The 22,321-nt window shown below is 32.3% G+C and overlaps 1 protein-coding gene across 7 annotated transcripts in view; it reads left to right on the top strand.

Moving 5' to 3' along the window:
• The window catches only part of PIK3C2G (phosphatidylinositol-4-phosphate 3-kinase catalytic subunit type 2 gamma), a 352,007-nt gene that overhangs the window by 48,265 nt on the left and 281,421 nt on the right, over nucleotides 1–22,321 (top strand). For all 7 annotated transcript variants that reach the window (XM_042991840.1, XM_042991839.1, XM_007072860.3 and 4 more), the window contains 2 exons: nucleotides 10,939–11,041; nucleotides 16,645–16,715. In XM_042991840.1, coding sequence (XP_042847774.1) covers nucleotides 10,939–11,041; nucleotides 16,645–16,715 — 174 coding nt within the window. The remainder of the gene's footprint in view (nucleotides 1–10,938; nucleotides 11,042–16,644; nucleotides 16,716–22,321) is intronic.

A 22,321-nucleotide genomic window follows, 5' to 3' on the forward strand; every position in this document is an offset into this window, starting at 1 on the left:
TTTGTCATACATATTCTTTTTTAAAAGACATTTTTAATGTTTATTTATTTTTGAGAGAGAGAGACAGAGTGTAAGCAGGGGAGTGGCAGAGACACAGAATCCGAAGCAGGCTCCATATATAGTTATATATATTCTTAAATCTAAATTTAAAAGGCTGTATCCACGTCTTTATTCATTAGCAGCATTGATTAATTTGATCTAGTTATCTACTAGGGAATCCCTTTTCTCTCTTCTGACCTTTCCCAGTTGAGAAAATCTTAAATAACCTTCGATTAGAGTGAGAAAATCCTCTTCAAAAATTGTATCTAATTAGAATTTTAAAATAATCTTCTTGAAAAAGAAAACCTTCTACTACTAAAAAAAATTAGCTAATTTCATGACAATCTGTATTAATTTATTCTTTAAATATCTGGTTATAAATTGGAATTGCTTTATTCAAAGTAATCAGACCACTAATTACCAGTAGGGAAAAGGCTAAGTTTTATAAAGTTAAGGTATACAAAGTTTAAACTTTATATATAATGATTATACTCACTAGCAGGAAAAACTGAATACTGTATACATTCCTGGGGGTGGGCGGAATGAGTCCCTTTCTTAATAAAATTAAGGATTTCCTTTAGCGACTTAAACAAATTGATTATTTTCAGCACATTCAGAACAGCCTAAGATTGCCAATATTATAATTGACTCTTTTTAGACTTAATTTTGTAAATAAATAGCTTACGGTGTTTTTTTTTCTTTTACATAATTTTGCTCTTCCACCTAGAAATCATAAAACCATGTCAGAGCGTTGGAAAGAATGTGTCAAAACTCTGAGAACTTTCACGTACCATAATAAAAGTTGTGTTCTGTTAATAGATCATTCATTAAGAGCATCTTGAGCTACTTCAGTTTAGTTTTTAGATCTCTGTCAAAGGATTTTTCCTAATTTTTAAAAATTAATTTTGCTTTCTATCTTTAGCAAACAGCTAACTAAAGTAACAATAATAATAATGTACCATATAAACTTGCATCTGGTTTTAACCAACAATTCTACGTAAAACAAATGTCCTAATATGTGAATACTCTCTATATAATTTCATTTGAAAGCAATTCTCCCAAAGAAAAGTCTTGTGCTGAATACGGGTCATTTGCTACTAAAAGTTACATGTAAGAATTAAAGCATATTTCAGACTCAAGTTTTCTAAAAAGCTTTATGGTGACTGGACATGCATCATCAGCCAACAGACTTGATAAAAAGAATCACTTGATTAAAATAAAAACCCGTTGCATTATTTTTCCAAGAAGACAAGGCAAATCAGAACTAAACATTGGTATATAATTTAATATCATTATACCTAAAATTATAATAATCAATAAGCAGCTATCAAGTTATTTTTGTTACTCAAAAGCACTTACTTCTAAAAGCTAAGAATTAAAAATCTCCCTCTCCTCACCAATTTTGAATTAATTGAAGGTTAAGTAATCTAATGATCTGTTTTTCTTAAGGAATAAGATAGAGAATATGTGAATTGCATAGTATTTCAAATTAGCCAATATCACCTTAATGAGGCTTAAATGTGCTATTTTAATTTGAGTTCTTGAATGGTTTATATTCATAAAGTCTGCAGAATGTTTCTCCTCTGGAGGTTTGTGGGGAAAATAATGAAACTTTGAAATGGGATAAGATCTGTATTTTTGATCTCTTGAGTTGGTGACTATATTACAACTTCTGCACACCATACCTCAAAAATAATTCCCATGAGTTTAGTATATATATTTTTGTAAAGGACACAAAGCTCCACATTCACTGATGTGTTTCTTCCTTATTTACTCTCTATCTTCTTCATTTATTTAACTTTTTTTTAATGTTTAGGTATTTTTGAAAGAGAGAGACAGAGCGTGAGTTAGGGAGGGCAGAGAGACAGAGAGACAGAGAATCTGAAGCAGGCTCCAGGCTCTGAGCTGTCAGCACAGAGCCTGACATGGGGCTCAAACTCAGGTACGGTGACATCATGACCTGAGAAGAAGTAGGATGCTTAACCAACTGAACCACCCAGGTGCCTCTAACTTCATTTATTTAAACTTTTGTGTTATTACTGATCTTTTGTGAATGCACAGCTTAAGAGAGGGCATTGTAAACTTGAAAGTTGTTATAAAACACTTCCTCTAGATTAAAAAAATTGAATTAAAAACTATGTGTATTATATATGTAAAGAAACACAATGATATTGAAGTGAAGAAGCATAAGGGAGAGTTGCTTTTTACAAGCTAGAGGGAATTCTTAAGGAAAAATGGCGCACCTGAAAAAAAAAGTTTAGATCTCTTAGGTGAGGTTCTCTCTTGAGTAGTAGCTGTTGATAAAATTTATGCCCCATAGAGGGTCTCTATTCAAAACTATGACCCTCCTCTATTAAATACCCCATGGCTGTAAGCCCTAGTTTTAGAATTTAACCTATGCTTGCCTCTCTAAACCATGACATTTAACTTTTCCTATTCATGGTTCCCCTGAAAGCAAAATAACAATAAAATTGAGGATCACTGGTTGAGGAAAACAATGTACCACTGATGTTTATTTATGCTGAGTAGCAAGTAACAATTTAAGCATAAAATCCAGGGTGTTTTCATTGGTTACAAAGCATACTAGAATTAAGGATTATGACAGAAGTAACATGATCAACATTTTTAAGTGGCAAATATGGAAGGAATATGTGTGTACTTGTGTGTGCACAGAACACACATAAATACTTGAAAAATATTCTCTGGAGTGCTATGGTATTATTAATATTTTAATATTTTGTTATATTCACCTTACATTTCTTAGTAAACATAAGTATTAAAAAGCAGCTTAATTGCTAAATTTCCTTAAAGAAATATATTTAATAGCTCTAGCAATACTGGATTTCAACATTTATAAAATCAAATGAACATAATTTTGTTCTATATATGACCATAATATTTCACAATTTATAAAATCAAATGAATGTAATTTTTTCTCTATATGACCATAACATTTCACAATACATCTCTGTGACTATTTCCTACACATAAGAATAAAGAATATTTAAACCTAACTAGGTTATCCTATAAAATAAGGACTTGTATGTACTTATTCCAATAAAACAATAATGTTTGTAAATGTGAGTTTACAAGGAGTGCTTAAGCTGATGGGAATCAGTATTCATAGGTCGAATATTATTTAGGATTAGGATGTCTTTTTTGCCCATAAGACACATTTGAGGTTATTTGCATATCATTTTTTGGTGTTAAGGTCATTAATCTCTCCTTAAATAAACATTCTGCTATAGAAATACTTTAAAATAACATGAGCTACTTATGAATAGGAAATAGAAGTAATTATGTACAAGGATTCAGACTGTGGTGTTCATTTTAAATGACAGGTATACTCATGACAGTTCTGAAGATAGTGACTAACACATAGATGGAATCCAATACTTGTTGAGAGAACAAGTAGTGGATGTGCAGAATTCTGACTTACTCGTATATATGAAGAAAAACTAAACTTTTTATTGTATCATAAAGACTCAGTTCATTTAACAAAGTTTTTTACATGAATGTTCAATGAAACTACTAAGCACCCAATTTAAAATGTTACCAGATTGAGAAAAAACATCATTGGTATAATCTGAAGTAGATAATTCCAATGTTCACCTCAGAGGTATAGTAATACCTAAATATGGGATTTCTCTTAGTGCTCAAGTCCTGTTCTCCAATATTACCCATCGTAGTGGCAATATCTTTTGTTCTCTTTCTCTTGGGATGGTAGGCTTTCTTCCTATATTTCCTGATACCTAGAGTCATCAAACACAAACCAGTTTTTCCTTATTCAACTTACTCATTAAATTCTGTATGCCAACCTTTCTATTCTTGAATGTTTTGTTTTTATTTTTCTCTCTTCTATTTCCTCTAAATCAGCTCTGTCCAATGGACATGTAACGTGGGCCACATAATTAAGTTTTCTACTAGCCACTTGAAAAACACATAAAAAGAAACTTGTAGAAATAAATTTTAATACATATTTTATTTACTTAACTCAAATATTTAACCAAAATTATTTCAACATGTAATCACAATTTTAAAAATACTGAGATGTTTTACATTCCTTTTTTTTTTGTGCTAAGTCTTCAAAATTCAAAGTGTATTTTATGCTTAGAGCACATCTGAATTCAGACTAGTGACATATTAAGTGTTCAATAGCCACATGTGTCTAGTGGTTACAAACAAATTGATTGAAATGGTGGTCTTGCCAAGAAGAGTGATGGCAAAGTGATGAACAGTAGTTTATAGCTCTTAGAAAGTGCTATGGTTAATGGAGACTCTGTAAGATCAGAGACTTAATCTTAAATGACAATTCTAGGACAATAATAGTCTTGTTATTGTTAACATACCTAAAAAGGACTGTTAGTATTTTAAACATGATACCTGAAAAAATGAGGTACTGAATACAATCTCTTCTGCAATATAACATGTTACTGTAACATAAATTAGCTTATTCATAGAAGTTACCTTACTACATGTAAAACATTCTGGCATATTAATGTATTGTTCTGTTAAATAACAGTGGCTGAATGCAAAGCATTCAGGAAGTTGCTGAGGCAGTGACCACTGACCATTCACCAAACATGCATTCTTTTTCTCACCTTGGCCTCGGGCTGTCTTGAAAATGTTTATTGCAGAATTTTCCACAATTTTTGGGCATTTTTGCTCTTGCTTCTGTATTCAGAAGCATCAAACTTTCTCATATTCACTTCTAACCAAATAAAGCCAACTCTTTTACTTACTATGATACTTCTTTATATTTTTAAAATTAGTGTGTCTTTTAAAAACTGTCCTGATTTTTTTAAGATTTGTGTATGTAGGGGTGCCTGGTGGCTCAGTCAGTTAAGCATCCAACTACAGTTCAGGTCATGATCTTGCGGTTTGTGAGTTCAAGCCCCGTGTGGGGCCATGTGCTGAAAGCTCAGAACCTGGAGCCTGCTTCAGATTTGTGTCTCCCTCTCTCTCCCCCTCCCCCCCCACCTAGAATAAATAAACATCAAAAAAAGAATTTTTTTAAAGATTTGTGTATGTATGTGCATGTGCGCTCTGGTTAGAGACCTTATTGATTTGACTGGTCTCTTCCAACCCTTTTTTCCCAAGAGACCTCTTATTTTTAGCCCACAATTTGCAAAACACCTCACTGTACCCTTATATGGATAGAAACACATGGAAAAAAAGAAACATGTGTATCACATTATACCAGGAATGCTTGAATCTATAAGTAAGTTTTATGTGTGCTATTTTTACTTCAAATATTTATGTTCTAATCTCTGATCTTATTTTGTCAATATAAGTGTCCTTATTTGCGAAATGAGATATCTGGACCAGAACTGTACTTCTTTTCCAGTTTTTGAGATCTTTTTCATGCAAAACCATACATGATATTCCCACAATTAGAATGATGATATAGATCTTCAGGACTAAATTAGTATATTAAAATGCAAACCTACCTACCTGCACACCAAAATTCTCATGAAAGGACAGGAAAAAATATTACTACAAAACCTGGTAAAACAAGAAGAGTGATAGCATGGGAAGGAGGAAACAGTTGCAAGGGGATTGTGGAGCTCCTAGATAAAATGTTGAAAGATACTTAAAATAGGAGGGACTTGAGACATTCATTTGATAGCTTTATAAAAAACAAGACGATTTCCTAAGGAATGATGAATTTTCAAAATTAGCTCAATGAAAGAAGTATAAAAGTAAAAATAATGCGCAGTGGGGAGTGAAAGTTAGTTTTTAGTTAAACTGCAACAAACCTTCAAGGACTAGAGATTTCTCAATTATAGAAACGGTTCCAGGACAGAGAAAAAGGTACATGCAGTTTACAAGTCTGACCTAATTATGATGCCTAAAACAAGTAAAGATAACAAAATGTTAAAATTATAGGCCTCTCTAAGTTTTGACATATACAAAAAAAACCTTTAAAACTTGCAAATTAAACCTACTACGGGGACAAGTCTACATAAAAATGTAAAGATAATTTTAAATTAGGAAAATCTATCAATGTAATTAATACATTAACATATTCAAGAAAAAATGATCTTCTCACTGTGATGCACCTAACAGATACAGAAAGCCCGTCTGATAAATTTGAAACTTATTTATAATTTTTTTAAAAATTCTTAATACAATAGAACAGGAAAAGTGTAAACCAGGAATACAGAGCGAATACATCCAATGATTAATCCTTTGAGGCATTTCCGATAAAAGCAAGAAAAAGAGGAGGATGTCTACCATCATTGCTACTATTCAACAGTGTGCCTCATATCCTATACATCACAGTAAGATAAGAAAACAAAAGGAAGAAAACATATTGGAAAGCGACAGACAAAACAATGATTATTTTTAAAGAAAATAATTTTCTGTTAGAAAATCCAAAATAATCAACTGAAAACCATTAGGTATTACAACAGGATTCCACCAGATAAATTAACATATAAAGCCAACTAATAAATACTGTGAAAAAAAAAAAAAACCTCTGACTTATAATAGAACAGAATCTATAAAATATCTTGCAAAAAGCATATGTGTAAGAACGATTGGAAAGAAAACTAACACTTTACTCAAGGGCATAAAAGAGAATTAGAGTGTATGTAGAAATATACTTATCCTTAAGGAGTAGATTCAATGTTATAAAAATACCAATTCTTTTTATATAATTCCATAAATTAAATATAAGTCTGCACTATATTAGCATTTTATCCTTAGCATTGGCACACTAATTCTAAAATTGTTCTGGAAGAGAAACCGTGCAAAAATAGATAATATAATTTTTTTAAATGGTGACTTTCAATTCCACACTTCAAAATATGCTTCAATTAAATAATTGAAGCAATCTGTTATTGGCACAGGAATAGATATATAGATTAAAGGAATACTTATAGTCCAGAAATCAGATATCTATGAAAATTGGTCATGTGATGAATACAACAGGTCACAGATGAAAAGACATCCTCTTTAGAGGTGTTCAATAAAATTGCCAGTATATTGGAAAAATGTCTAAAATTGGAACTATGCATCACTCTTTACTCAACAAATGCATTTCAGATGGATTCTATATAAGGATATAAGTATAAAAAACAAAAAAAGAGTGTTGCTCTGAAAAAAAATTACGCTTAATTCTTTTTTTTAATGTTTATTTATTTGTTTTGATAGAAAGAGAAAGCATGTGTGTGTTGGGGGGGGGGGGGGAGGGAGCAGAGAGAGAGGGAGAGAGAGAATCCCAAGCAGACTCTGGGCTGTCAGTGCAGAGTCCAAGGATGGGTTCAATTCCACAAACTGTGAGATTATGAACTGAGCCAAAATCAAGAAATTTGGACACTTGATGGACTGAGCCACCCAGGCACACCTAAGTTGAATTCTTTATAACAACTGATAAAAAGGAATTATTAAAAACTATTACTGCTGAATTAAATGTGGAAGAAACAACTTTAAATGATTAGAGCAATAATTATAAAAATCTAAACCAATTCTTTATTCAGGTTGTTCCTCAAGTTCAAGTACATGCTTTTTATAAAGAATGTGGAACTAGAAGTTAAAGATAATTACTTGTAGGTTTGGTTTATGCCAGAAAGAAGACATAAAATTGTAATCAATAGACCCTTCATCCTATATCAAAGTCTTCCTTTACTCTGATATCAAACTTAGGCAATTGAGAGTCTATTTAGATATTTTTAGTTAAAAATAGAATGTTTTCAGACATCTGTCTTTTTTATAATTCCCATCTCTAACTTTGTTTTACTTACACTTTTCTTGATTTCATCAGTTAAGTGATAAGAGAATCTAGACCTACAATTCATACAGTCCCCATTTGGACAATTGGAGGGCAATTGGAGGGCAATGTGGGAGAACCAAACTGATGTCATATTTAGGTGCTAAGGCTTATTTGAGAATGTGATGTACACAGTGATTAAATTGAGGTTACAATGGAAAAAATAAGATACATGTTATTTAAATATTAGGTAACCACTGGAAGATTAAAAATATATATAAATATAAAATATAAAAATAAATATTTATATAAAATATAAATATAACTATATATAAATAATATATGTATTATATATAAAAATAAATATTTATATAAAATATAAATATAACTATATATAAATAATATATGTATTATATATAAATATAAAATTTTATATAAATATAAAAATATAAAATATAAATATAAAAAATATAAATATAAAAATATATTTATGTCTCCAAGCCTCTAAAGATAAAGAAGAGACTCAAAGAAGATTCAGTAACCTCAACAAATGAAAGAAAACAATAAAAACTCAGAGTTAATATAAACAGCAATAACAGCAGAAGGCATTGCTATGGGTAAAATAGTTTAAATTTTCTGATTAAAAAAGTCTTAGAAAGTAAGTTAAAAAATATTTAGCTATAGGCTAGAGACACAGGTAAAATAAAATGATTTCATTTTTAACAGAAAAATATATGTATTTAGCTTACATAAATAAATAAAATAATAAATAAATAATATAAATATATATAATATATATAAATGTATATATTTAAATATATATTTTTATATATTATATATATTTAAATATAAATATATATAAATATAAATATATAAATATATTTATATATTTATATAGATTTATATATATAAATAAATAATATATATATATTTATATATAAATAAATATATAAATATATTTATATATTTATATAGATTTATATAAATAAATAAATAATATATATATTTATATATAAATAAATATATATATATAAATATATATAAATATTTATATAAATAAATATAAAATAAATATAAATATAAATATAAATATAAATAAATAAATAAATAAATAAATGTATTTATTTCAGCTTACAAAAAAGTGCCATAAACTCTGAGTAAACTATTCTTCTGGAAAAAGGGAAAGAGGAGAATTTTTCTTATCTGTTTTGTTTCCCACAGCTTAGTACAATTCAGAAGTTTCCTATAATGTAACATAAAAAAGAGAGAGAGAGATGAATTATAGGGGTAAAAAAGAGACTTACAAACTCTGGTAATTGCCCAAAATCTGATAACTACTCAGATCCTGCCACACACACACAGACACACACACATGCACAAACACACAAAGAGTGAAGGCAAGATAAGAGAAGAACTAGATCCTACTTTTAGAAAGGGGTAGAATTGGCAAATTTAGTAAATGAAAATATAGGCTTTCCAGTTAAATTTCAGTTTCAAAAAATCCCAAATTTTGAAATTATATATCAAACAGTACATGAGACATACCTATACTAAAAAATATATTCACTATTACTGAAATTCTTATTTATTGGCCATCTTCTATTTTATTTGGAAGCCCTAGTAAGGGGTATACATACAAATGGGTGAAGAAAAAAAAAAGTTAGTTCAAGAAAGCAGCAACCATATCTGAGACTAAGTCTCTAGACTGGGGTCCAGCCTTCAACACACGAGGAATTCTGATAGCAAGGTGGTCCACTACTCTTAAAATGTTTCCCAGAATAGGAATAGGAAAACAGGACTCTGCATGGAAAGAGGAGTTGGGGGTGGGAGGTGAAAGGAGAGGAACTTGAGTCTATGTGATAGAATATGGAGAATGCCCTTGCTGCAGAACTTGGTCAGTGAGGAAGGCAGGAACTCAGGGAATACACATGCCATGCCTTATGTGTAGACTAGCAGCAGAAATAACTCAAGGAACAATACAGAGAGTACTGGGACAGAAATCTAACAGGGGCTGTGGGAATGAGGTGTAAAACAAATGTTATGGATACCAACATTCACCATTTAGTGAGTGGATAGGTGTTGGGTCTTCTTAAAAAAGATATCAGTTGTCAAAATAAGAACATTTATAGAAAATTTACTAGCTATCAACTGAGTAATGCTTTATTTCTCTGTCACTGTTGGGAATAACCGATCCCAAATGTTTAGTGAATTTTCCAGATAAATGGTTATGTCAACTTAAGGGCCTCAAATGTTTTAATTTTTTTAATGTTTATTTATTTTTGAGAGACAGAGAAAGACAGAGTGTGGGTGGTGGAGGGGCAGAGACAGAGGGAGACACAGAATCTGGGTTCCAGGCTCTGTCTGAGCTGTCAGCACAGAGCCTGACGAGGGGCTCAAACTCACGATCATCACCTGAGCTGAAGTTGGATACTTAACTGACTGAGCCACCAGGCACCCCTCAAATGTTTTGATATAAGGGTTTTTTCTACTGAAATCCTTCACACATTTAACCAAGATCCTTAATAAAGTACATTAACATAATTCATCCTTTTTAATGGCTCTTACAGGGAGAAGGCGGAAAGGAAGGAAGAAGAAAATTATGCCTTTAGAAATTTCTAAAATATGTGGGGATATTCTGTCTATTTAATTTGCTTGTCAACCCTTTCATTTGGACATTAATAATATCAACTCTAAAATACATATACTGAGTTTCAGATAGTTTAATTGGCTTGCCTAAGGTCATGGAGCTAGTAAATCTGTCTCTAAAGCCCATGACATCTCCACCTCACTGCTCCACTTCCTTGATACAGTGGTCCCTGCATACACTTTGTGGCATCAATTAGACCTCCCAGAAGGATGTTGTCCTCAGCTTTGAGAGGACTGTATAAAAAAAAAAACAACTAACTTTGGATATGTAAAATATTCTCTATTATAATTTATCTCCATTGCAAAGATATCTAATCATTTTCTAACTTGATGCACTTGAAGAATAATTGTAATATCTTATCATTTAAAATGAATATAATGAGGATATATTTTTAAATAAGTATATAGGACTAGGATATATAGAAAATTTTACCAGACTAAGTTCCAAAAAAATGAAAAGAAACAAAGTCAGAGAGGAAAATAATACTCTTGGGAGTATTCTGGAGGAAATGACTGTATTCATTTTTTTTCTTCTTCAGTGATTACCCTTTGGGGAGCCACAAAATATTTCAGAAAGATAAATCTGTTATTCAACTTACTCTTCATAAAAATGGGAAAGTTCCAGGAAAATTATCTCGAAAGGTAAGATTTTTTTAGCGTTGGTTTGAATTTTCAAGCTGATCATTTTAAGGACAATATTCCTATCTTTATGGATGGTTGCCAGTTTGGAATTACATAGCTTAATGAATACATGTTCATTTGAGTATGTTTACTGAAACATAATGAAATACTTACCTAAATGCCTGTTAACAATTCGAACTGAAGCAATTACATGAACACATTACTGCAACCCTGGTATAATAGTAAATCAATTGGTCTCTTGGGAAAATAACTTATGAGAAACTTATTAAGGTTATTATATTCATACTATCCAGGAAGCCACTAGGAAGTGAACAGAGTAAAAAATGTGAGGGGGAAGCCATTGAAAGAAGAAAAATAACTTGTTCTATTTGAAGATTGTTTGTCGGTATCAACACAATTTAAATCAAGACAGATTAATATTCATAATATATATAATAAAACTACCCAGAAAGGGATTACTGTGCTTTAATGACACAATTCCATGCTGTTAGATATGAATTTTATTCCCTATGTGATGTCTTGAGTTATTTCAAACCCAAATTGCACAGTATGCAATGAACTTTGATATTTTGGCAGCTTTATCTGTAGAATCTTCCAATTACCTGCTTTAGGCAAAAATCCCATCACCCTGTCATTTACATCAGATAACAGATTTCCAGTGCATGACTTTTTTTTTCCTAGTCTGAGGTGTTTCATCATAAAAAGTGTCAGGTGGTGCATTAGGTTGCAGTATATCTATGTGGAATATAACATAATGAGGCCAAAAGAGAGTTGTTTAGAAAAATCTTTTGGAACTGGTACTCAACTCAGCCAGTGTTGACAGCTCCAGGGTTATGCATCTGAAATCTCCACAGAGAAACATTATAAAGTACAACTAATACTCTCAATATTAATAAACATAAGAGTCTTCAAATTGTCCTCAATGTTTTGAAAAAGCTAAAATCATCATGTTTCATTTCAACATGGGGGAAGAAGCGAAAATATATGATTAGAATTTCTACTCTCCTTGAGAACTTTCATGTTGCTAAAAAATAACTTATTTCATTGGTAGCAATTCACAAATCACTAACATTTCAATTCCATGTAAATTAAGGTTTATATTTAAATCCATTTAACACCACTACTCGAATACAATGTATGCTGACATATATTTTTAAGTCTGGGACTTTATTTAATCTTCACAATAATTCTATGTGGCAAATACTATTAAAAATAAAGAAACTGAATCACAAGGAGCTCCATGGCCGTGCCCAGATCATATTCATGGAACTGGTAAGCAGAGGAGCTTGGATTTGAGCCCAGTCAGTCTCCATAGCCCATACTTTATGCTATCAACCTACCTGACAAGTATACTTGGGATGTATATATATACATATCTATATATCTATATAGATATATAGATATAGATAGATAGATATATCTATATAGATATATAGATATATAGATATCTATATAGATAGATAGATAGTTTTGTTTTCCATGGCTATATTCACTTACCTCAAAGTCTGGGACATGATAGGTGTTCCATGATGATTAACCATATTAAGTATATATTAGATGCCAAGTACTGTTATCAGTGCTTTATATGTATTTATTCACAATAAATCAAGAGCAAAAAAAGTGATAATTACTATTATTTTCCTTTTTTTAAATAAAAGTACTGAAAATTCAGAAGATAAGGGTGTTCTCAGCCTAAAGTCTCATAGCTACTAAAGAAGGAGATGAAATTTGAGCACAGCTAGTCTAGTCATAGAGCTCACTATATCATAATTCCAGCCAATGTAATATCTATGGGCTGTTGTCATCATCATATCCAGGGACAAGAATATAGTCATTTCTGGGTGTAAAGTATATAATTATCACTAGAAATTCCTAATTTTCAATGTCTCATTTGGATCATAGCAGGATTTAAGTTACATGGCTGCTTTTTTTATGCTTCAACTCACAAACTTTACTTCCTATAGTGAATATCACCATCTCTTGGCCAATTCAACAATTTACAGATAAAAAGTATAAATGCTTTTTCTCAACCACAACTTCTCCTACTCTAACACTGTTATTTAAAAATAGATGGGGTGCCTAGGTGGCTCAGTTGGTTGAGCACCTGACTCTTGATTTCGGCTCAGGTCATGATTTCATGGTCCATGAGATGAAGCCCTGCATGGGGCTCTAAGCTGGCAGGACAGAGGCTGCTTGGGATTCTCTCTGTCTCTCTCTGTCTCTCTGTGTGTGTGTGTATGTGTGTGTGTGTGTGTGTGTGTGTGTGTGTGTGTGTGTGTGAGTGTGTTTCTGCCCCTCCCTCTCTCTCTCAAAATAAATAAACATTTAAAAAGATAATATGCTTGATGACACAGAAGTTTATATATTCTCCATTTACTCACATATTAACTATATCACTGTGGTGTAGTAGGTTAGAGTACTGAACAAAATCAACAACATCCCAGACTTCAAAGGGCTTAGTGCACAGGGGATTCAACTGGCTCTGACTCTCAGTTAAAGAGCAGTGGTAGCCTCCACACAAACTATTAAAAAGGCATCCCATGTCTCTATTCGCCCCAAATACTGGTTCTTGAAGGATTTTTTAGCATCATATTTCAAAGAGAAGATATTACATCCTTATTAAAATCTATAAGGGTTTACTTTAAGATACTATGCAAGTACATTATATATAATCTAAAAACAATTGATTAATTCAACAAATATTTTTTAAAAAAATTAGTGTTTATTTTTGAGAGAGAGACAGAGACAGAGTGTGAGCAGGGGAGAGGCAGAAAGGGAGGGAGATACAGAATCTGAAGCAGGCTCCAGGCTCCAAGCTGTCAGCACAGAGCCTGACTTGGGGCTTGAATTTATGAACTGTGAGATCATGGCCTGAGCTGAAGTCAGATGCTTAACCAACTGAGCCACTCGGGTGCCCCAATTCAACATATATTTATTGAATATTTTTTACATGCAATATTTAGTACTTGTCTTTGAGGGTCTTACATAGTGAATGAACAAGTTAGCGAACCTACTTAAAATTCAGAATTATGTATTAGGAAACAAATCCGTGCAGACAGATATTCATTTATTCATCAACTACCATATAGGCACTCTTCTAAATACTGGAGATACAAAGACAAACAAGACATTTCAGTACTTATTCTAGAATGCAGAGTTTTCATTCTGGTAAAGAAGACATACAATAAACAAATATACATTTAAAAGTCTGATAGAGATATGTGCTTCAAAAGAAAGAGATAACTATGCTTCTAAAGCCTGGAGTAAGAACACCTGACAGATGAATCAGGGGTGGTAATCATTTCTATGTATTAATCCTAGAACATATAAACCTAGTTCTCACCATAAATATAAATAAAGAGTGTTAAATTCGCTAACTTGGCATCTTGTTTAAAAACAGAGATTCCGGATCCATACTACCAAATTCAAATGTCTTCTCTTGGATAAATTATTATATTCACCCTACTTTCCTTGTTAAAAAATGTGAATAATAATATTTACCTAATATGATTATTATTGTAACTTAATTGAGAAATGTAAATGAAAGCTTAAAGCAGTGCCTGTGTCTAACTGGGACTACGTAAGTATCAGTTACTAATGTCATAAAATTAGGGATGGCATTTTAGCTTTTTACCATTACAAACTCTATATGGTAAGGAGATACTGAATGTTCTTCTCTCTTGATCCTATTGTTTAAAGTGGTTTCAAAATTCTCTACAGTTTTCATAATTTTAGCTGTATAAAAACATTTATAAAAATTATATTTTCTTTCCAGTAAAACAACATACAATGGCTTATTTCTTCTATATAATGCTAGGAACATTATGATAATTATCATTTCATTAAGTTTATTGACACCATTGCCTTTCAGTAGATACTTTTAGAGTTCTCTAATTGTACAAGGCACATTGTACTATTCAATTCATCTCAGATGCCTTTCCTATTTTAAAATTGCTTGTGTTATACAGAAATATGGTAATTTAATTCTTGTTCCATGAGATTATTCATAAAATAGTTTGACAGTCCATATAAATCTTTCTAAATTTCAAAATTTTACAATCTCCATCTTGACTAGATGTGTATAATTGAGTCTTTAAAAAAATGTTCTCTTTATGTCTCTCAAATTTGATAAGTATTTTCAACATTGTTGACATTAATCATAAAATCAAATTTCATTTTAGCTCAAGGAAACTCACAGAACACAGAGAGCAGATTTTTGTATGAAAAAGGAAAAAAAAGAGAAACCTTAACTTTTTCCTTAAGATGAAGGTATGCCTTCAGCTTTGGACAAAAGTAAAGTGTATGATATATTCCATGGACAACTGCTCAAGACTGTTCTCTAGACTTTTGAGCTCCCTTAAATAAGAACAAAACAAAACAAAACAAAACTTTCCTTGTAAGTGACAATATGACAAAGGCCAATTTCTCCCCCAAAGGCATCTCTGGAAGCCAAGTAAAGTGGTTTTAAAATGAATATGATTATGCTATACAGAAAGATGCAAATAAGTCATTATTTATATGCTTGCTTTGGTTGTTTTAACTTCTGAAAGAAGTTTCTTTTCTTCTTCTGAAAGTTTTTGGGTTTTTTTTTTTTTGTTTTTTTTTAGCGTGCATTCAAGGTATTGTATTACAGTTATGACCTTATTTTCTCCATGTAACAACTTCTTTCTTCCTCACAAAAGAGCCCAATGATACACCTTTGACCTTAGGCCATATAAAGGTTTTCCTTCTGATGTTTCCTGTCAGGAGCTCTAATAGGCAGTTTTAAAAATAGATTGTGTATTAACATCCAAGATTGCATGCACTCCAGGCATTAAGCTCTCAAACTTAACAGCTGTGTATAGTGAAAATGGTGCAATTATGGGGAAGTTATATTGCATTCTCCTTTGCAGACTTGCACAGGATTTTCATGAATGCCTGTTGCAGAAGAGCTAATCAAGGAGTTATGGTGTGAAAATGTGTGTGTGTGTGTGTGTGTGTGTGCGTGCATGCACGCATGTGTGTTTATGCGTATGGACCACAGGACTGATAGTTTATGATAAGTAGTTTCTGCTAATCTTGGGAGAAAACACATGCCTCCTGAAAACTCCTGGAATTTATAGTTGTCACTCATTAGCACACTTCAATGTTCACGAAATAGAAAGTTCTGTTACACTCACATTTGGGAGGCAAGGTGTGGTGAAGTTGAAAAATTGGGAGTTCATTCTAGGCCTGCCAACTGATCTGGCAAGCTGTCAGGCCACACACTGCCATAGCATCCATAGCCTAAATGTAAAGAAAATGTGCATGTATGTGAGAGAACTAGTCTGCAAAACTGCCCTCTGCTAGGAGAACTTAATGTTTGACCTTGGTGATGCCAGGATGCTTTTCTTCTGTCCTTGAGGTTTATCCTCTCCCAAAGCTCAGCTTCTGATTCATTTTTGAAAAGAATGCTTATAGAGTTAAGAAGAGTCTTACAAAGTCTTTAAAACAAAGTATTAAAGTGATGAATGAGGGTTATCAAAAGAGGTGAATAAAATGACAGCAGGAAGCCACAGACCTATTTTTATCTGGTACTCATTCCTATTCACTCTATAAATATTAATATATTCTGCTGTCTACAGCATGAAGATGACCACAGTCAGTTTTATCTGAACCAACTTCTAGAATTTATGCATATTTGGAAAATATCCAGGTAAGACATTTTACTTTGTTCCAAGACTACTTTCTGACCAAGTTCTCAAGTGCCAAATCACAATATTTTTCAGTTGACTGTAAAAACTGTCCTTTCGTTAGTACCGTGGAAGCTATTGTACTTTTAATAGATATCTCCCTTTGGCAAATTCTGTTAATAATTATCTATTCTTCACAGCTATTCAGATACATTTGAAGAGCTGCTAACACCTTCCAGAACAATCTAACATTCATTTTAAAATATCTCTGCTACCGGTTATTATGTTTTCAAGAATTTTTTTCCTCATTCATTTTGTGAATTTGCGTGTGCATGTGTCACTAAGCTCTTTGTATAACTGAATTTCCACACTTTGAAAGTCACCACATCCTGCTTTAAATTTTTCTTGAATTCCCTGAAAATAACTGGTATATCATAAGCAGAAGAGCATGAATTCAAACTGGGAAACTCAAATGACAGTAAATGAACATATCCTAACTGATTCTCATATCTAAATGTATGCGTGTATTATTTGAAAGAATAGACCTATCAGGAAGCTAGCCTGGGAGAAGATATCAGTGCTACAGTATGGGTTTATCTGAAATTAAAGTTGTTCTGAGCTGAATGAGCAAAAAATCGGGTATGGGAGGTATATATCATAATCTCCAAAGCAAAGCCTGATATAAAAAATATGAGTTAAAATCGTTTTTAGTGACTATTCATAATAGCTATCAATCACTTAGTGGAGTTATTGTACATTTTACATGCATTATCTCATCTAATTCTCCCTACAGCCCTGTGACAAGACACAAAATTTACTTCAGAATCAAAGAAACCCAAGTTCTGGAAGGTTAAATAACTTCCATAAGGCTATTCAGTTCATTAGTGGTAGGACAGAAATCAGGGCTGTGTGAAATTTGCAAAGACCCTATTCTTTTATTAAAACTATTCTGTCTTTCCCTGTATGCCTCTCTTTATTTTCCCCAAAATATTCATCCTCACACAACAAAGTCACAGAATGGGTAGGACTACAGAGGACTTTGAATATATCCTAATCTAAATTTTTATTTTATAGCTAATTACATGGATCAGGTATAGGTTCCCATCAAAATGGCATATTAACAACAGCTGTAGTTTCCTCATTCCAAAATAAATTTATCCAAAAAAAAAAAAAAAAAAACCTTAGAGGAAAGCATCAAATCTGACAAATTCTTTAAAAAGTGGGAAATCCTTGGGAGACAAAGGACTGTTCTGAACTGGTTTGGTGGAGGACTGTCACTTGTATGTAGGTAGATGCTGTCTGGGGCACAGAGAGACAAGGGGAGGCTGTGAGAAGAAGGGGAGAGCAAGACAGTTTTCCTTCTGTTTCTGTCTTACCCTGCCATTGCCAGCCCCCTCACAGAAGTCTGGTGACCTTGACCATTGTGCAATACAAGTGTCCACTGAGTTAAATTCGGCAGTCACAGACTAATTTCAAAATCTAATTCCTCCACCCCTTCCCTTTAACCCCAAGGCATTGCTGCTTCTCCTCTGGTAAGGAAAGTAAAACACAGAAAAGTTTAAAAGTTTGTCAGCCATCATACAGATAATTAATGCCATAGCCAGGACTAAAACCAAATGCCTAACACTCAGCACTTATTCCACTTAACTATTAATATTGTATACAACATTAAATTATATAAATATAATTTTTATTTTATATATAGTATTTATAGTATTGATATATATATTTTTCATATATAATAGCATTATACATGTGTGTATATATACATTTTATATATAATAACATTATATGTGTGTGTGTATATGTATATGTACACGTGTTATCCATTCATCCATTGATGGACATTTAGGTTGTTTCTATGTCTTGGCTATTGTGAATAATGCTGCAATGAACTTGGGAGTGCGGCTATCTCTTCAAGATAGTGATTTAATTTCCTTTGAATACTAGAAGTGGGAATGCTGGATGATATGTTAATTCTATTTTTTATTTTTTGAGGAAGCTTCATCCTGTTTTCCATAGTGGCTGAACCAATTTACATTCCCAACAGTACACCAGGGTTCCCTTTTCTGAATAGCCTTGACCAGAGTCTTTGTGATAATAGCCATTCTAAGGGGTGTGAGGGGATATCACATTGTGATTTTGATTTGCATTTCCCCATTTCTTTTCAGCCTTTGAGCTAAAGTCAAGCGTAGCATTTTCCTGATGATTAGTGATATTGTTTATGTACTTGTTATTCATGTGCTTGTTGGCCATTTGTATATATTTTTAAGGCAAATGTCTACTCAGGTCCTCTGCCCATTTTTTAAATCGGATTGATTTTTCACTATTGAGTGGTATGAGCTCCTTACACATTTTGGATATTAACCCCTTATCAGATATATGGATTGCAAATATTTCCTCCCATAAACTAGGTTGCCTTTTCATTTTATGCATTCTTTCCTTTGCTGTTTTAGGTTTAAGATAGAGTGCAATTTCATTCTTTTGCATGAGAATATCCAGTTATCCCAAACTATTTATTGAAGAGACTATCCTTTCCCCACTTATTATTCTTGGCTCCTTGTCAAATATTACTTGACCATATATGTGTAGGTTTATTTCTGGGCTCTCAAGACTATTCAATTCATCTATGTGTCTGTTTTTATATCAGTGTCATAACACTTCTGATTCCCAAATCTTTGTGATATAATTTGAAGTCAGGAAGTGTAATGCCTCCAGATTTGTTGTTTCTCAGGATTGCTTTGGCTCTGCCGGATATTTTGTGGTTATATATTAATTTTAGGATTATTTTTCTTATTTCTGTGAAGCATAGCACTGGAACTTTGATAAAATTATATTGAATAGGGATGTCTGGCTAGCTCAGTTGGTGGAGCACGCTACTCTTGATCTCAGGGTAGTGAGTTCAAGCTTCATGTTGGGTATAGAGCTTACTTAAAAAAAATAAATTGAATCTATAGATGGCTGTGGGTAGTATGAACATTTTAACAATAGTAACTTTTCTGATATAAAAACTTGGATGCCATTCTATTTATGTGTTTTGATTTCTTTCATCAATGTCTCATAGCTTTCAGTGTATAGCTCTTTCACTTCCTTGGTTAAATTTTATTCCTAAGGTTTTTTTTTTGGTTTTGTTTTTGTTTTGATGCTATTGTAAGTAAAACTTTTTTATTTTTCAAAACTTTCATTGTTAGTGTATAGAAACTCAACTGATTTGTATGTATTTATCTTGCATCCTGAAACTTTATAGAATTCATTCATTAGTCCTAACAGTATTTTGGTGGAATCTTCAGAATTTTCTATATACAAGACTGTACCATCATCAAACAGACACAGTTTTACTTCTCCCTTTGAGATTGAATGCCTGTTATTTCATTTTCTTGCCTGATTACTGTAAGACTTCTAGTACTATGTTGAATAGGTGGAGTGAGAGTGGGAACACTTATCTTGTTCCTGCTCTTAGAGGAAGTATTTTCTAAAATTTTTTTAATGTTTATTTTATTTTTGAAAGACAGAAAGAGACAGAGCATGAGTGGAGGAGGGGCAGAGAGAGAGAGGGAGACAAAATCTGAAGCAGTTTCCAGGCTCTGAGGTGTCAGCACAGAGCCCGACACAGGGCTCAAACTCACAAACTGAGATCATGACCTGAGCCAAAATTGGATGCTTAACTGACTGAGCTACCCAGCCACCCCTGAGAGGAAGTACTTTCAACCTCTCACCACGGAGTATGATGATAGCTGTGGGTTGTCATATGTACACTTTATTATGTTGAGATGTGTTCCTTCTATACCCAATTTGTTGAAAGTTTTTATAATGAGAGGATGTTACATTTTTTCAAATGCTTTTTCTGCTTCTATTGAGATGATCAATGATTTCTTCTATTAATGTGCTTTATTAAATTTATTGATTTGTGTAGTTGAATCATCCTTGCATCCCAGGGACAAATTTTACTTGGTCATGGGGTATATAATACTTTTAATATGCTGTTGAATTTGGTTTGCAAGTATTTTGTTGAGAATTTTTGCATCTATAATCTTCAGGGATATTGGCTCATAGTTTTCTTTTTCTGTATTGTCCTTATCTGGCTTTGGCATCAGGGTAATTCTAACTTCATATAATGAGTTTGGGAGTGTCCCTACCTCTTCATGTTCTTGGAAGAGTTTGACAAGAACTGGCATTAATTTTTATTTAAATATTTGGTAGGATTTACCCATGAAGCTATCTGCTCCTGAATTTTTCTTTGTTGGGTGGTTTTTAATTACTGATTTAATCTTCTTATTATTGGTCTATTTGGATTTTCTATTTCTTCCTGATTCAGTCTTGGTAGGTCGTATTTTTTAGGAATTTGTTCACTTCTTCCAGGTTGTCCAATTTTTTTAGCATATAATTGTTCATAATAGTCTCTTTTGATCCTTCTTTGTTTCTTGTAACAGCTTTTAAATTAAAGTCTACTTTGTGTAATATAAGTATAGCTACCTCTACTATCTTTTGGTCTCTATTATACATGAAGTACCTTTTTCCATCCCTTCACTATGAATATATGTATGCTCTCGAAGCTGAAGGGAATCTCTTGCAGGCAGTATATTTGTCTTTTTTCATCCATTCAGCTACTATCTGTCCTTTGACTGAAAAACTTTACATTTAAAATAATAATTGATAGTTAATGACTCACTATTGCCATCTTGTTAATTGTTTTGTTTTGTAGCCTTTTTCTTTCTTTCTTTCTTTCTTTCTTTCTTTCTTTCTTTCTTTCTCTTTCTTTCTTTCTGTCTTTTTCTTTCTTTTTTTCTTTCTTCTTTCTTTCTTTTTCTGTTCCTTTCTCTCTTCCTGAATTGATGTTTGGCCATAGTAGTATACTTTAATTTCTTCTCTTTACCTTTGCATATCTGTGATAGGTTTTTGTTTTGTGGTTACTCTGAGGTTTACTTGAAATATCTTATAACAGTCTTTTAAGCCGATAGCAATTTAACCTTATTTGCATAAAAACTCTACGTTTTACTCTGTCCTAACATTTTATGCTTTTGATGTCAGAATTTATACCTCTTTGTATTATATATCCATTGACAATATGAAACTTTAGCTATTTTTAATATTTTTCCTTAATCTCTATACTAGAGTTAAGTAATTGACACATCATTATTACTATATTAGACTATATACTTATCTTTCCAGTAAAGTGTGTTGTATATTTTCATGTTTTCCTGTTACTAATTAGCATCTTTTCATTTCAGCTTGAGGAACTAGCATTTTTTCTAAGGCATGCCTTGTGCTGAAGAACTCCTTTCCTTTGTTTGTGACAGTCTTTATTTCACCTTCACTTCTGAAGGACAATTGTGTTGGGTAAAGTATTCTTAGTTGGCAGGGGTCTTTCTTGTTTTGTTTTGTTTTTTCTTTCAGCAACTTACACTTATCATCCTACTCTCCTAGTTTGTTGGATTTCTGCTGAGAAATCCACTGATAGCTTTATGGTGATTATTTTATGAGGAAAAATTATTCTTTCTTGCTGCTTTTGAAATTTTCTCTTTGTATTTGATTTTAGACCATTTTATTTTGTTATGTGTCTTGGAGTAGATCATTTTGGATTGAAATTATGGGGTAACCTATTACTTCATAATGTCCAAATATCTCCCCA

The sequence above is a fragment of the Panthera tigris genome, chromosome B4 (genome assembly GCF_018350195.1).
Source record: "Panthera tigris isolate Pti1 chromosome B4, P.tigris_Pti1_mat1.1, whole genome shotgun sequence".
Classification (NCBI taxonomy): Eukaryota; Metazoa; Chordata; class Mammalia; order Carnivora; family Felidae; genus Panthera; species Panthera tigris.